Here is a 16,827-nt window from a genome sequence, read left to right on the forward strand (position 1 = left end):
GTGATTGCTGAAGTCAAGGACAGAGGAAGGGATCAGCCTAGCTTCATGCAGTCCCATTCAGCTGAAGCAGGACCAGTGAGTAGGCCACAAGACACAAATTCAGAACAAATGCGAGATCTTTCTACCTCATGAAAAAGAAAATAAACTATAAGAGTACACTAAAAGAAGCAACCCAAATGTCCATCAATGGATGAATGGATAAATACACCATAGCTATTTGTTAAATGAAATATTATTTGACCACAAAACCAGTGAAATATTGGTACATGTCATAACATGGGTGAACTTTATTCTAGGAGAAAGAAGTCTTGTATATGAAATACTCAGAATAAGTCAATCAAGAGACAGAAAGCAGTTAATAGTTTCCAGGGGCTAGAAGGAGCAGGGAATGGAGAACAACTCCTTAGTGGGTACAGGGTTTTCTTCTGGGTTGATGAAAATGTTTTGGAACTACATAGAGGGGGAAGTTGTACAACACTGTGAATGTACTGAAAGCCACTGTACTGTTCACTTTAAAATGGTTAATTTTACATCACATGAATTTAACCATGATAGAAAAAAGCATGAAAAACTATATGTTTAAAAAAAAACCCCCACTAGAACCTACTTGGTGGTAAAAGAAGCTGCATACAGATTTAGTAATCTCCCTGCATCATAAAAGAACACTGGAATCATGAAAAAGAACTCTAAATAAAACATCCTTCATGGTCAAACCCCTTTCTTTACTGGAGGAGTTCCAATGGCTTGGTACAGATTTTTAAGATTTTCCATCATAGTTCTAAAGTTCTCTTCCTGCACAACTCATCTTACTAAAGAGATGATGATTATTTTCATGTTCTCTTCTTTTTAAAATTTTTTATTTGTTCTAATGTTATATATGACAATAGAATGCATTTATGCATTTTGATAAATCATTTATAAATGGATATAATTTCTCATTTTTCTGATTGTACGGATTGTAGGATCACATTGGTCATGCAGTTATATATGTACATGAAGTAATAATGCCTACTTCGCTCTGCTATTCTGACCCCCATACCCCTTCCCCACCCTTCATTCCCCTCTACCTAATTTAAAGTAACTCTATTCTTCCCTAGCATCCCCCCACATTGTGATTTAGCATCCACATTTCGGAGAAAATATTTGGCCTTTGGTTTTTTGGGCTTGGCTTATTTCACTTAGCATGATATTCTCCAACTCCATCAATTTAGCAGCAAATGCCATCATTTCATTCTTCTTTAAAGTTGAGTAATATTCCAATACACATACCACATTTTTTTTATTCATTCATCTGTTGAAGGACACCTAGGTTGGTTCCATGGCTAAGCTATTGTGAACTGAACTGCTATAAACATCAATGCGGCTACATCACTATAATATGCTGATTTTAAGTTGTTTGAATATAAATGGAGGAGCTGGGTCAAATGGTAGTTCCGTTCTAAGTTTTCTGAGGAATTGCCATACTGCTTTCCATAATGGTTGTACCAATATACATTCCCACCAGCAATGTATGAGTGTACCTTTTCCCTCACATCCTCACTAACATTTATTGTTGCCTGTATTCTTGATAACTGCCATTCTGACTGGAGTGAGATGGACTCTTAGAGTAGTTTTGATTTGCATTTCTCTAATTGCTAGAGATGTTGAACATTTTTTCATATATTAGTTGATCGATTGTATTTCTTCTTCTGTGAAGTTCCTTAGCCCATTTATTGAGTTACTTGTTTTTTGGTGTTAAGTTTTTTGGGTTCTTTATATATCCTAGAGATTAATGCTTTATCTGAGGTGCATGGGGTAAAGATTTTCTCCCAATTTGTAGGCTCTCTCTTCACATTATTGTTTGTTTCTTTTGCTGAGAAGCTTCTGAGTTTGAATACATCCAATTTGTTGATTCTTGATTTAACTTCTTGCACTTTAGGGGTCTTGTTATGGAAGTCAGATCCTAGGTTCATATGGTGAAGATTTGGGTCTACTTTTTCTTCTGTTAGGCACAGGGTCTCTGTTCTAGTGCCTAAGTCTTTGATCCACTCAAAGCTGAGTTTCATGCATGGTGAAAGATAAGGATTTGATTTCATTTTCTTACATGTGGCTTTCCATTTTTCCCAGCATCATTTGTTGAATAGGCTATCTTTTCTCCAGTGAATGTTTTTGGTGTCTTTGTCTAATATGATATAACTATGTGGGTTTGTCTCTGTGTCTACTCTGTAACCATTGGTCTACATGTCTTTTTTGGTGCCAATACCATGCTATTTTTATTACTATAGCTCTGTATTATAGTTTGAGGTCTGGTTGTATGATGCTTCCTGCTTCATTTTTCGTACTAAGGATAGACCTGGCTCTTCTGGATCATGTTTTCTTCTTATGCAGAAATAAGATATAACATATGATTATAAATTCACAATTGTTGCTTTCCCTTGAAGGACAGAAGTCATATATGGTAAACTTATTTTAACAGCTTTTTAGCAATTTTACAATAGATGATCATGTGAGAAACCATAGGAAGTCCCAAAAGCAGGACTGGAAGCCATTTTACTACTTGCCTCAGAAACTTAGCTGTTTAAACAGCTGAACAAAAAGCTCCACCAAAATGTTCCTGCTCCAGGGATGGTTCGATTTCACAAATTATTTTTACCATGACCCAGGGAATCACATGTAGACATTTGCTCAGCTCCACATCAAAAGTAGAAATGTTAATGAGAAAAAGTTCAACATGGTTTGAAGTCTTAGTTTGGTGAATTATATAATACAGACTCCCCTGTGGTTTAGTTCATATTCATACACATTTGGTCACATTAAAAAGCCAAAAACATGTCCTTAAAATGGAGATATTAAAATATTTATTGTCTAACTTGGGTAAGCCCTAGAGTGCTCACCAGTGTGAAAAAAAAGAGTCCTATTGACTTAGTGACTTAAATATGCCTCAAATTTTTTCATTTATGTATTTAGAGGTACATCCCTATATAGCATAGAATACTCAGAATATTTTAATAAGCAGCAGCTTGTATGCTGTTAAATTCCTATGAGCCTAAAAAATTTTTACTCATACATGGATAAATATTTAAAGTATCTGAGAAGAGAGAAGGGACATGTCTAAAACTCAGGGGACAAAACTACCCCACCTTTCTTCTCACAACATGGGCAACAATGAACCAGAAGGAGAGACAGCTTTCATATTCCAAGTCAATTCTAGAAAGCAATCAAGTCAACTGAAACCGAGGACTAAATGTGAATAGATTTCTTATGTGAGGATGAGACTAACACACTGAGGTTAATACTTTACCAACACAAACTTGAACAATATATTTCAAGTCCCCACCAGTCTAGTATTTGGAATGTTTGGTGTTTTGTCTGAATAAACATTTACATAAGTCTTCTTTTTTTGCCCACAGGTTCTAATTTTATACAATCTATATAATGTCAATCTAATTTTATAAATAAGGAAATATCCTGTTCATTAATAATATGTACCTACCACCTAGCAAAGTGCCTAGGATATAATAGGTGTTTAATAAATAATTATTAAATAAAAGTAATGTATGAATGAGACTCAGCAACTGACAGTTTAAGACCCAGATGAGCATAATCTTGTAAAATACATACTTTGGGAAATCCTATAGAACTATTTCTGGAAAGATGCATATTTACTCCTACAAGGAAAGTTCAGGAACCTTACAAATAGAATTAAGAAATTCCTCATTCATCACTAGCAACTGAAATAGAGTACAGAAAAGTGAGCAAAATAACTCTGTTAATGTCCCCATTAGGAATGGCTATGGACAGTGTCACTAATCAGGATGCTGTGAAACTGAGTTACTTCAGAGGGTCATGCCCTGAGCAGCTCATCTATGAAATCTTCTCCCTGGGAAGTGTAGCTGATAACCTTGGTAAACATCAGTCTAAAATGTCAAGTTTTGTAAAGGACAAAGATATAAAGAAAAATTCAAGTCACTTTGAAATGCTTCTGTTGGCTCACTCATGATAAAAGGACAATAAATCACAAAAGATAATTGATATATTAAACCACTAATAAGAATATCATCAATGTTTATCAGAAGTGTAACAATCTAACAATTACATATTTTTCTTTTACTTTCTTTCACCAAGAATGGAATCACAAAACTAGCTGACTTTCTAGGAAGTAAATTAAATTTCACTGAACTTGCCTTGATGAATTAGGTATTTAAAAAGTCTCAAAGGCAGCATCACTTCATGAAGCAAGGTGATTCCCCTAGAACCTACAACTGGATTGATGAGTTATACTATATATATATATATATATATATACACACACACACACACATATATATATACACATACTTTTGTTCTCTTTTGGCTCCTGCTGATGCAAGTCTTGAGATTGACGTAAAAAGAATTCACTATGACAGCTAATTCTCACATGTTCCACATTAAAAAAAAAAAACACTCTACTAATTATCGAAGGTATATAAAATTTAAGACATGGAACATTTAATATTTATCAAATTAGTTAAAAATAAGTTACAATAATGTTCAAATGCTGGAAAGACTGGTAAAACTGGAATACTCATGAAAGTATTGGTATATAATATAATTGGTATAACCCATTAGAAAATTAATTTGGCCATACGAATCATGACTGTATTGTGCTTAGGCACCTTGATATGTACTGTTGATAAAAATTTGTCCTACACTCCTGTGATCCCAGCCACCTGAGAGGCTGAGGTAGGAGGACTACAAGTTCAAAAGTAGCCTCGGCAACTTAGCCAAGACCCTGCTTCAAATTAAAAAAATAAAAAGGGTTGGGGATGTAGTTCAGTGATTAAGTGTCCCTGAGTTCAATCCCCAGTTCCAAAAAAATTGTCCGAAAGAAATATTTCAAATAAAAAATCATTTAAGCAGGAAAATATTTGTCATAAAATTTCCAGTAAAGAAATATGGAAAAGTAGCTGAAAATATTCAATGAGAAATATTCTGTTTTTTTTTTTTTCTGGTACTGGAGAATGAACCCAGGAGTGCTTTACCACTGAGCTACATCTCCAGCCCTTTTTAAATTTTAAGACAGGGTCTCGCTAAGTTGCTGAGGCTGGCCTTGAACTTGTGATCCTCCTATCTCAGCCTCCCAAATCACTGGGATTATAGGCAAGTGATATGAGGCTCAGCTTCCAATGAGACATATTCCTAAATTGTGTTTAAGACTTTTGGTACTTTAAATGAAGTAGCAACACAGAAATATGACTGACAAATGATAAACAAAATATAAAAGCATATTTCCATTGTGACTATGACCACTAAAAAAACCTATGGAAATGCAAAGAACAAGGGAATATACAATGTTGGTAACTATTTGTCATTCTTGACTTCTTGCCAATTTTTGTAAAATAATGCTATATGATCTTAAAATAAAAAGCCATTTGAGCTTTAAAAGAAAATATTTTCCTAAAATTGGCCTGCATATCAATCCTTTTCAATGAAGATTTCAAGTCAAAACTTGGTTGCAGAACCCTGCCTCTGCACTAAAAAATAAGTAAATAAATAACAGGTTCCCAAATCTCACCTTCTTCTCACCAAAAACCTTCCAAATCCTTGGGATAGGTAAATTTGGAAAGTGAGGCATAATTTAACTCTACATTAATAAGACAGATTGCACATTATCATATTGCAGGTTCTGAGATCTGCAATGGGCTTATTAATTTTGGCTAGCTCTGCCTTTGTTAGATGGTACTTGATCATAGAATATTTTCTGTTTGGAAGACCTGTGAACTGTTTTCCCACTAGTTTGGGAAATACTGCTTAGATCCATGATGTTCAAAGTGGGCAACAGAGGGAAGGCATCTCAATTACTAGAGAGTTTTCAGACTCTATACTACCCAACTGGGAGTCACTAATAGGAGTATGCCTTATCCCTCAGGTGCATATATTAGGTAGAGAAAAAGTGTGAGAACTACTGATCTGTCCAGCTACTTAAAAACACTTAATCCCTGTGGGTACCATAAAACAAGGTACCAGAATGGAAAATTTTCTGGCTCTTACAAAAGGGGCTCTGATCAAGAATGAAGATAATAGCAGTTTACACAAAGAAACAGCATCTCTTCTTCTATAATTATGAAACTGCAACCAAGGAAATCTGAGTAACCCATATGAGAACTAATTAGTTTTTCTTTTAGATATAAATAGGGTACTGCTCATGGCACATGAAAATATGTGAGTTTGGTAGTAGGTTGTCTCCAAAGGGCAAATACATAGTATCTACCTCCAAGAGCTAAGGGATGGGCAAACAGCCTCCCCCCACAACTTCTATATAGTTCTTTAGCATTAAGAGACTGTTACCTCTGGTTTAAGTACAGCTTTTGTGCATGCTGGACAAAGAGGACCATTTCGGGAGAACTGAAGGGGAAGATGCCGAGTTCGATTGCGACATGTTGCCTCCTCACATATCAACCAGCCCTGGAGAGACAAAAGAGAAAGTTTCATTCTTATCATAAGCATCAGCAAAAACAAATAATAAACTCTTTTGTTATCAAGGTAAACTAATTTTATTCAAACCTTTCTTAGAGATTCTAAAATAGCTCTAGTTACCTTTCTCTCTAAACATGTTAGATTCATGCACTAAACCCATTATCAAGAGTGTAAGGCATAGAAACAAATGACCTTCCTAATAGCTGAGTGACAGGTGCCTAGTTACTTAATTGTTGTGTTTGTGTTTGGTTTCCTTCTCGGTAAAATGGATATGGCAATAGTACTTACCTTACAGAATTGATGTAACATTAAAAGTGCTTACAACTGGGCTGGGGATGTAGCTCAGTTGTAGAGGCTTGCATAGCATATATAAGACCCTCGGTCAATCTTCAGTACACACACAAAAAAGTGCTTAGAACTATCCTTGGCACAAAAGAACAACTTAATAAATGCAGGCAACTGTTTCATTTAAAATTAAAACAGATTCTTCTATACATGTTCTCTGGAAGCATAGAACTGGCTGGCATACTTTCAAGGACAACTTTGAATGGTCACTGTTTTCCAGAGTTTTGCTACAGAGGCATCATAATCAGGTGAGTGTAGGGTGAGGGGCTCGGGTATAATAAAGGCGAGCAAGATATGCACCCTTGTCTTAGGCGAACAAGATATGCACCCTTGACTACCTGCTGAGTCACAAGTAATGACCTGACTATCTGTAAATCTTGGAGCATTTTGAGAAATGACAACTTCTGAACCTGAAGTTGCACAGATGGAGAAGGAAGGAAAGATTACTCAGGCAGGAAGAATAATATATACCAAAGAATGGAGGCCAGAAAGACTTTTACTGTATAATTAATAACACATAACCCCATTCCCTATTTCTAGCCTGAGCAGACTACCTTTTCCCCCTTGTTAAGAACAGTATATACATGACTGTTGTTTAATTATATTACATACTTTAACCTACCATGTAGTAATGTTTACAAGTGATGTTAATGCAAAGCAAAAGGATGCCCTCATTCACTGCTGCTCTGCTCTACTCATTCCTCAGAATAAGCTCTCCTTGGAAGTAGCTACAACCAAACTCAAAGTAAAGTACCAAGAATCAGTTGTTCTGTCTCCATTTAAGGCTTTTACACAAATGGAAAGGGCATTGTAGAACTTTTTGACTTAAAAAATGCTACCTTTAAAGAATCTTTAATTAATCTAGTCAATACATTCATAGAAAGTTTCATTCCTATCCTCATTCAAAAAGCTAAACTATTTTATGTTAAACTATTTAATTTGAACTTTGCAGGTAGAGAGTGTCAATGAGTTATGAAATTTCTAATATATGCCCAGAATGATATTAAATATTGTGGGAAACAAGCAAAAAGGCTTCTGGCACATAATTTCAAGAAATTATAATCTAAATAGGAAAGCATGGTCTACATATACATTAGATGGATAGAGTCATGTCTCAACAAACAATAAAAGACCATGAACCAGAATAAAGAATCGGTGGTTCTGAGTCATAGACAACTATTCATTCCAAATTCCTAGTGCCCATTAACCACATTTTTTTAATTTGAAGAAAGACACTTATATTTTCATATTTCTGAAACTCAGATACATTTACAATTGACTTGTACAGTTTCCTGCAAAAAAGCTGTTAGGTTAAGAGTGCAACTCACAATTGGCCCCTCAGAATGAAGGAAATAGGGGCTAGGGGTATAGCTTGGAGGTAGAGAGTTTGCCTAGTATATGTGAAGGTCCTATCTTTTCCTCACCGAAACACAGCAGCATTGGAGAGAGAGAGAGAGAGAGAGAGAGAGAGAGAGAGAGAGAGAGAGAGAGAGAGAGAGAGAGAGAGAGAGAGAGAGAGAGAAAGAGAGAGGTTGGGAGGGAGGGAGGGAGGGAGAGAGAGAGAGGGGGGAGAAACAAGGTACTTTGGTTTAGCCAGAGCGGGGAAGAGGGGCGGGGGGGGGGGGGGGAAGAAACAAGGTACTTTGGTTTAGCCTGTTCTAGCATGGGGAATAAAGCAGGGGGTAGTGGGGCTGTCAGCAGCAATAGGTATTAAATTTTAAATGTAATTATAAACACTAAAGGTGAGACTGGTTATTTCTGGAATTACCCATATAGACATAGTAATAAACAGTAAACTTCAAGAAAACCACATATGAAAAAATACAGGAGTGGACCACTCTTTCATCATTCATTTTGTTACATTATATTTGTTGTATGAGGCTTTATATTACTTTGGAGTATGCAAGTCAGTTAACAATGCCAACCATAGCTATAATTCATTCAATCTTAATATTCAAAATTAGCAAGCAGACAGGTAACACTATTAAGTTTTGAGACAAATTATGAAGTACTAGAATACAACTTGGAAGTGAAAATAATTTTCTTTAGTTTTTAAGATATAATGTTTAAAAAACTAAAGTTCTTTTCAGACGTTTTTGAAACTTGATTCCATCAACTTACTATAACCTCAGGACTTACTGGGTGAGCTGCCAACAAGGGAGATGCTAAGTTGTCATTTCACCTGTTTTTAAAAAGCAAACACCTAACTCTATCTCTGACAGAGTACTAACTAAATGTCCTTTCAAATCATATAGAAAACAGATAATATAATTTGTCTAGACTTCCTACCAGTTATAATTAACATTAAAGAGGTCTTTTTCTCTTTGTCACCTCTCTATTCAGTGCTCATTTGGGTTTGTTTGTACTTACTATCTGTTAATCTCCCTTTACAAATGACAACAATAACTAGTGCTATTATGCATGGAAATTAAACATGCTGATAACTGTGTGAAGGGAACTGGGGTTGAAAAAAAATATTAGAAGCCTGTAACTCTTTATGCCTCTTGTTTTATTTTGATAATTAAGCTTTTGGCTGTGGTGTATTTTAAACAAAACACTTCTATGGGGGAAATAGGCCCTAATCATATTCAATATATGCTTTGCTTCAATTCAATTTTGTCTAGTTCATTTTGGTTAACTCTTTGTTCCCTCAACAAATGTTAAACAACCATGCTAAATCTAACTTTTAAGAAACATTTGTGTTGTTAAAAATAAATGTGCCAGTTCACTGAAAGTATTCCATGATGGGGCAAATATTATAAGATCTCATAGAGAATTTCTGCCTCTTAAAGGTGACAGAAACAAAGCAAATTAAAATATGAATATTGTATAAATTCCCTTTAAATTAGCACAAAGATAAAACTAAATTTATTTTCATTCCCCATTTTGGGAAAAAATGTACAGCACAGGTTATATTGACAAGCCAAGGGAAGTCCAACTTATAAAAAGGTCTGGGTTTTAATAAAAACCTCTAAAACCACTGTAAGGATGTCTGCCATCCAAATATGCTGTTTTATTATGTAATACCACATGCAAATTGTCATAATCAAGCAGAATAAGGCCATTAAATTTTCAGTTGCTTACCCCATCAGGTTTATAAATAGAAGGTTCGAAAGAGGTAAAGATAGTCTGTCCAAAAGCAAAACAAACATTTGCCAAAACATACAAAGCTCTATCACCTGTTGCTTTAATTTCAGCATCACTAATTCCTTTGGGCTGGGGAGATAGCTCAGTTGGTAGAGTACCTGCCTCGCAAGTATAAGGCCCTGGGTTCAATCCCCAGCACCGCAAAAAAAAAAAAAAAAAAAAAAAAGACTGGTCACTAATTCCTTAAAATCATTGTGTATGAAACTGAGTCAAATACTCAGTTCTGATTGCTAAATTTTATTTCTGAGATCTCAACTAAAATGGTTTCTTGCTTATACATGCTAAAAAGGGATCAATTTCTACTTGTAACTGAGGCATTTCTGGTAGTTGCACCTTAAACACAAACTGACTTATTTGTGTACATGTGTAGTTTTAGAAGGATGCATACACAGAGAAATCATCCAGATTTGGAAATGTGGTACATGGGAGGCCCTCAAAAATTTCTTTTGAATAAACAAAGAGAATCAATAAAATCAAAATACAAAGGAGCAAGTTTATGAAAACTAATAAAGCTTGGGTCTAAAATTCATAAAAAACGACAATTTGCAGTAGTTCTCATAATCTGGAGTCAAATACATGGTGGGTCATTCTCCCATTCCCAATCAGTTACCAATTCTCTCCACTGGTCTTTCCTCTATAGTCCCATTACCACCAACCTCACCAGACAGACCTTGAAGTTGTTCTACTGCAGTACTCTCCTACCTGATTCCCCCAGCCCTGTTCTCTCACACACCCAATGCAAAGAGTTGCCAGGTATAGTTTTCCAGGGCTCCCAATCCCATCCTCCAGTTGTATACCCTCCATAGAAAAGAACAAACTCGATGGGCTGACTTTCAAATCTTTACAACTTCACCCTGTCCCCCCTTTCTTATCATTCTCAACACAAAACTCTCTGCCACATCAAATTGGTTTTGTCACAATCCTCACTACATTTTGCCTATTTTCACTTCCTTGTCTTTGCTCATGCTGCAGAATCTGTTTAAAATGCCCATTCCTTGAATATCAGTTCCATTTTCCTTCTGTGAGATTTCCCCAATCCACAGGAACTTCTCCCTCTATCCCATCTGACATTGAGCATGCACTGCTGTGCACTGTCCCTTAACCATCTTATATTACCATCTTGTTTTACCTCCCTTAACTGGTCAATCCCTGGGGAAGGATCTGCTTTGAATTTGGTAGTGCCCTCCTGAATCTCTAGGAAAAAGGTTCACATTCAGTGAATATTAAAAAACCGAGGTTATGAAGAACTGTACTCTTATTTGTTAGTGAGTAATTTTGTGTAAATAACCAAACCCACTCAATCCCTGAGTCTCAGTTTCCTCATCTATAAAAAAGGAGGTGAATTATATTTATTCTGTTAGGGTTGTTCAGAGGATCAAATAAGAAAAAATGTTCTGTAAAGGTACCAAGGTAGATCACAGCTGAACTACAGCTGACAATGCACTATTAAATGTGCACTACTGTAACCAGGAAAGAGCCTGGTCATCTTCCAGCAGATGTTATTACAAAATGAAGAACTACAATAATGGATAAATGATAAGATTAAGTGGAACTGTTTCTCAATTTAGCTGCAAAATATTACATCTATGTAGTCGACATAAGTGAGAATTTCCTTAAGTTGCTCCTGATAAACTATACTTGATTTGAAGTTATAGGTGGTGGAATAAAGTGAAGGAAGAGGAGGTGGTCTTTGCTTTATTTTAGCATTCACAGGAATTTTCAAGGGACAACACAGACCTTCCACAACATATAATTATTTCAAATTGTAATGGCTTTCCAGGATTGCAGAGGCAGGGTCACAAGACAAGGTGTGTCAGCATGTGTGTGCTTTCAGAATTCATCATATCATTATTAGTTTCTGTTAATGCCCATTAACCACACCTCTCCCCAAACTATAATGCACTCCAAGAACATCAGACTCTCTTTTCACCCAAAAGCATTTATAAATGTCCTGGGGTTCCCTTGCAGCCATATTTTTCTGTCACAGAATTATACCCAGTATTAAAAAAAACGGGTCTTCTTATAGATAGTGCACAGTATGGGCCCACAGCTGCTTTTGAAGAATGACATGTTGTGATTTGGGATTTCCAGAAATATCAAAAAACAAATTGCTTTCTGACCCACATTTGCACCCAAAACTGGGAGAAAATTTCCTTAAGATCTCCAGGGGAAGTTTTAACAGGAACATAATTTTGCTTTTAAAGCTAAATCTTCTACACTGTAGCATGCTGGCATGTCAAAGAGTGATTATTAAGTCTCAGAGAGGTGCCAGGGTAGGAGATGAAAAATCAGGAAAAATAAATATATAAACTAACTATTCACCAAAGTTAATACAAAAATATTTTAAACAAAATTATCAAACAAAACAGAAGTGGAAAGTGCCTTGTCGGTCAATGTAAGAATTTTAAATATTATTAAAATCGATTTTTTAAGTTAGACATCTCTTTAAATGAGCAGTCATGTCATTTCATCCAAGTTATTTGAAACTTATTGATCTTATCATTTGCGCAAAGATCAGACTCTGCCATCAGTTTGCTGAAAGGATAATGGAGCACTCCCAAACTGTTATGATAGGTTAGATGCAAACAGCGGTCCTCATTTAAACACATAGAATAGCACTACAAGTGGACAAATTCCAACCTCAGCAATTGTATATTACATGATAAATTAGCAACTTGGTCTGCTTTGCCTCACATCAAATCCAATACCGTAGTCTTGCTATTTTAATTTGCAATCAGAGCTAGAGCATCAGAAGATGTACCTGAGGTACATTAAAGAGCCCCATGCAAGCCATCTTCTCCTGCTATACTGTGAGCACAAAAAGCCAACAATTACCAGCAATTGTATTTTACCACTGTAGGACAATACTAGAACAGTTAAAATTGTCTCCATGCAAGCAACTGGGGAAAATATACTTAAAATTGACTTTATATGGAAAATTACATTTTGGGGAAAAAAAGTTCAATGGAGGACATGTATCTTTCTGTATGGGCAGCTAAAAACCTCTCTTAGTATATTCAAGCCTATTCTATAAAATACTCTCCCTATTCATCCAACTCAAAAGCAAGCTACATTCTTAGGCTATAATAGGTCACAACTAAGTACACAGTACCTTGCTTCAGGAATAATTTTGCTTTGTCTGTCAACTGTCAACAAAGCACAAAGAGCTCATGCAACCCAGCCATGTACTGTGGATATTAGAGATCTAACAAAATACAAATAATAAGAACACAAGATTTCTAGCCACCCTGCTTTCACTTTATATGAGAAACTGAAAGCATTTTCCTCTCCACATTCCATTCATCTCTATTGTATTACAAATCTTTTCATAAAAGACTTTTTCCCTATGTGAAGCTACAAGTTACTTGGGGATGTAATATTCCAACTGCAATGAATGTCCGAATTTCCAACAAGAATGGTTATACATGGATATGTCAGTGAAGACATACAGTCAATTTAACAAGGAAAAGGAAGAAAAAATAGTAAAATGGATACTTTGGTACTTGTATTAATATTTTAGTGATGAAACCTCTAAGAAAAATTGTTCATTACTTCCATCACTGTTCCTGCCTCTCAAAACTTTACTCTTGAAAAAACATCACCTTAGTTATGTACACATGATAGTGAATAAATGTCAAACATAAATTCAAGGCTCAGTTTTATCAACTTGAATACAGAAAAAAAGACTGGAAGGAGCTACTCTAATATGTCAGCACTGGTATGAAGGTGGTTTCTTCTGTTTCCTTATTTTCTACAATAAGCATATACTGATTTTATGATCATAAAATTGTTATTAATGAGGGAAGAGATAGTTTTTGCCAACAGTTTTCACTATAATTGAATTACTAACACATCTGAAAAATATTCTGAGCTATATATCCCATGTTTGATTATTGCCAACATGAATTTTCAGGGAATATGCTTATGGGGGAAAACAGCATAAGAGAAAAATACCTTTTTTTAAAAAAATTTCCTACTAAAGCTAAAATTTCAAAAATAGGCCAACTTAATCACATAAGCAGTTCTTAAGTAAAAAAAGGAAAGGGCATGTATTAGTGATATTGGAATCATTTATTAAGCCACTCACTAAAATGCACAGTCTTTGATGGAATATGATATTTATAATGGGGGATCTCTGAAGGTAGGTAATAAATCAGTTTAAAGAGAGGTGCCTTGTTCCCCACACCCTTTAGCCTGCCTTGATCAGTGTGCACACATCAGCTCAGATGTCCTGGGGTAAAAATCAAATAAAAAGTTCAGTCATGAGGGCATGCCTAGATCCTTCTTACCCAAAGAGTTAATCTTTGCTCAAGTCCAACTAAAAATAATTTTTACTTTTTGTTTGTTGGTAGACTAGTATTTGCTAGTATGGTTTAATGTGTTATGCCTTTGGGTACCTAACAACAAATGTTAAAACTGAACTATCTATGCAGTTGCCTCAAAGGGCATCTTAAAATCAGAAAGGAGTTCAAACCATCACCAGGCAATGTTTGTTCATTTAACTTTAATTATTTTCTCCTTGAGAATGGTACTAATGAAACTGAATATCTTTCATGGTTTCGAAGGGCCGTTTGAATAGTCTGCAAACAGAACTAAGGGTAGACAAGAGATCTGGCTGAGCCAGGGGGTTGCTAGGTGATGCAGAATGTAAACCCACAAACTTGTTAAGGTTTGCTTTGCTTTCATGCCACTTTCACACACTCTCAAAAGTTTTGAGAACTGATTTTTCAGGTGGTCATTACAAAAAAGAAGAATCCCCACACTCCAAAATTTACTGCCCCAGATGCTCTGCCAGACTGAAATCCAGCTGACCTTTGGTCGTAACATGGGAAACTTTTGGTTTTACATAAACATAAGATTATATATTTTCTGGATGCCCCTAATTTAAGAAACAAATGCAAGGTGGATTTTAATATTTCAAAAAGACATTCTGAATCTTATCCAACTTTAAATAAAATAAAGATTTCCTTCTAGGACAAAAAAAATGTGATTGCAGCTTGGGAGATTTAGGGCACAAAAACCAAAACACCACGGAAAATGCCTTAGCACAGATCATCATTGTGACAACCCTTTCTATTTAGCCACTCTCCTCTCTTCCGGCCTGCACCAAGTCTGACTGCCTGTGAGGCTTCTCCCTCCTGCCCCCTCCCCCAGCCTCCTTTTTAAGTAGCTGATCAGAGATTGTCCAGTAAGAGCACTTTATTAGATCATCAGCCAGAGGGGTTCACAAGTACCGAGAGCAATGGGCTCAAATGCGGCACATCAGTTTTAATAGACCAGGGGCTACTAGTAAACTGCAGATACTGCTGAGAACTTTCCATGCACTGAACTCTTGAAAAAGCACCGTCTCTCCAGCTTAAATGCAGCTGCCTCTTTCAATGCCGCAAATGGGTAAATTTGACAAAAAAGCCACCATTAAGACTACATGAAAGGCTCAAGACAACATCCTTTCAATGCTTTGTACTTCAGTAATCAGATGTACTTACTCACCCCCTCCCCCAAACCCGATCAAGAACTATTTCTGAATGGTAGGAAATAATTCCACTTTGTACATCTTTTAGTTAATCAAGACTTTCTATTCAGCAATTTGACCTTTTGTTCAAAACAGGATTATCAGTTTTTTCGCCAGTTACCAAGGGCGACTCGCATGGTGAACATAATTGCAATAATTTGCAAAACACCATGGCAACCCACATTACAACTAGGTAAATACTGGGCTTTTGTGCTACATTGTTATTTTCAGAGATGCTGAAGTCAAAGAACGAATGACAAATGAACACAAAATTTATATTTGCTTTGTCTCAAAAGAGAAGAAAATTGATAACAAGAATTGGGGGGAAACCGACTACAGCTGTAATTTCTAACTTGATTAATTAGGATGGTAACAGTCCTTAACAGTATATTCAACAAACAGCCCTGACTTCGTCTCTCCACCCACCTCTCTCTATACCACTACCACTATCCCCCCCACCCCAGACAAATTTTTTCAGCTTGGAGAACAAACATCCCCCATTTGCTCTTTTCTTCAACTTAATGGAATCCTTAATTGCAGAATATTGTTCTCCTGCTCTTCACCGCAATGAAAACGAGAGAAAGGAGGAGAGTGCCAGGGCAGACAGGGAGCTACAGTCATTTTTTTCCTGCCTTTTTTGGACACCCCAGGCCCAATGATGAGACGGCATTTTCCTGGTATCAGCAGCTGTTTCGTAGCAGACAATAAAGTAAAAACTATTTAGCTTTGCAGAAAAGCCACTGTGTTTCCTCTTGGCAACACAAGGTAAGTCCACATGCCGAGATGAAGTTTCATAATTGAAATGCCAGAACATAAGATGAGAAAATAATGATAATAATAACAATAAACCATAAATTGTTCTTGTAAAAAAACTGTTAACTGTGGAACTGTCCAAAAAGCTGTTGAAATGCATGTGTTTGCAATTTGAGGAAGATGTTCAACAATATCCAATGTACTGAAAACCACTTTATACTCAGAGATCCCAATTCACAAAACAATCTAAAAATATAAATTGAGTACTCAGGAATTAATGCAAAAATCAAACTCATATTTTTAGTAGATAAGCAGTCTTACAAATAGCATTACAATCTTTTCAATAATAAATATGATTGGAAAAGTTACAGCAGAATTATTTAACTCAGATATGAAAGGCAGGATCTATTTTATAGTAAAGGGGCATTTTTCTTCCTAAGAGACACAAATTCTGCTACAATGTCTAGCTTTTCAGAAATTATCGAATCTGACTTTCTCATGCAAAATGTAGTATTCGGGGATGAGAAAAGAAAAATACACACAGAAAGGGCTAGCAGAAGTTATACTGCCGAGGTCTCGAGAGACAAGCAGCTGCAGATGCATTCTGTTCACAGCCCAGCCTGCTTTTCTTCATC

At 36.0% G+C, this 16,827-nt stretch overlaps 1 protein-coding gene across 2 annotated transcripts in view; it reads right to left on the reverse strand.

Annotated features, from left to right (window-relative positions):
- Pola1 (DNA polymerase alpha 1, catalytic subunit) overlaps nucleotides 1–16,827 on the reverse strand; it is a 288,260-nt gene that overhangs the window by 96,214 nt on the left and 175,219 nt on the right. For both annotated transcript variants that reach the window (XM_047536617.1, XM_047536616.1), the window contains one exon: nucleotides 6,307–6,423. In XM_047536617.1, the coding sequence (XP_047392573.1) occupies nucleotides 6,307–6,423 (117 nt within the window). The remainder of the gene's footprint in view (nucleotides 1–6,306; nucleotides 6,424–16,827) is intronic.

This window comes from Sciurus carolinensis, chromosome X (assembly GCF_902686445.1).
Source record: "Sciurus carolinensis chromosome X, mSciCar1.2, whole genome shotgun sequence".
Taxonomy (NCBI): domain Eukaryota; kingdom Metazoa; phylum Chordata; class Mammalia; order Rodentia; family Sciuridae; genus Sciurus; species Sciurus carolinensis.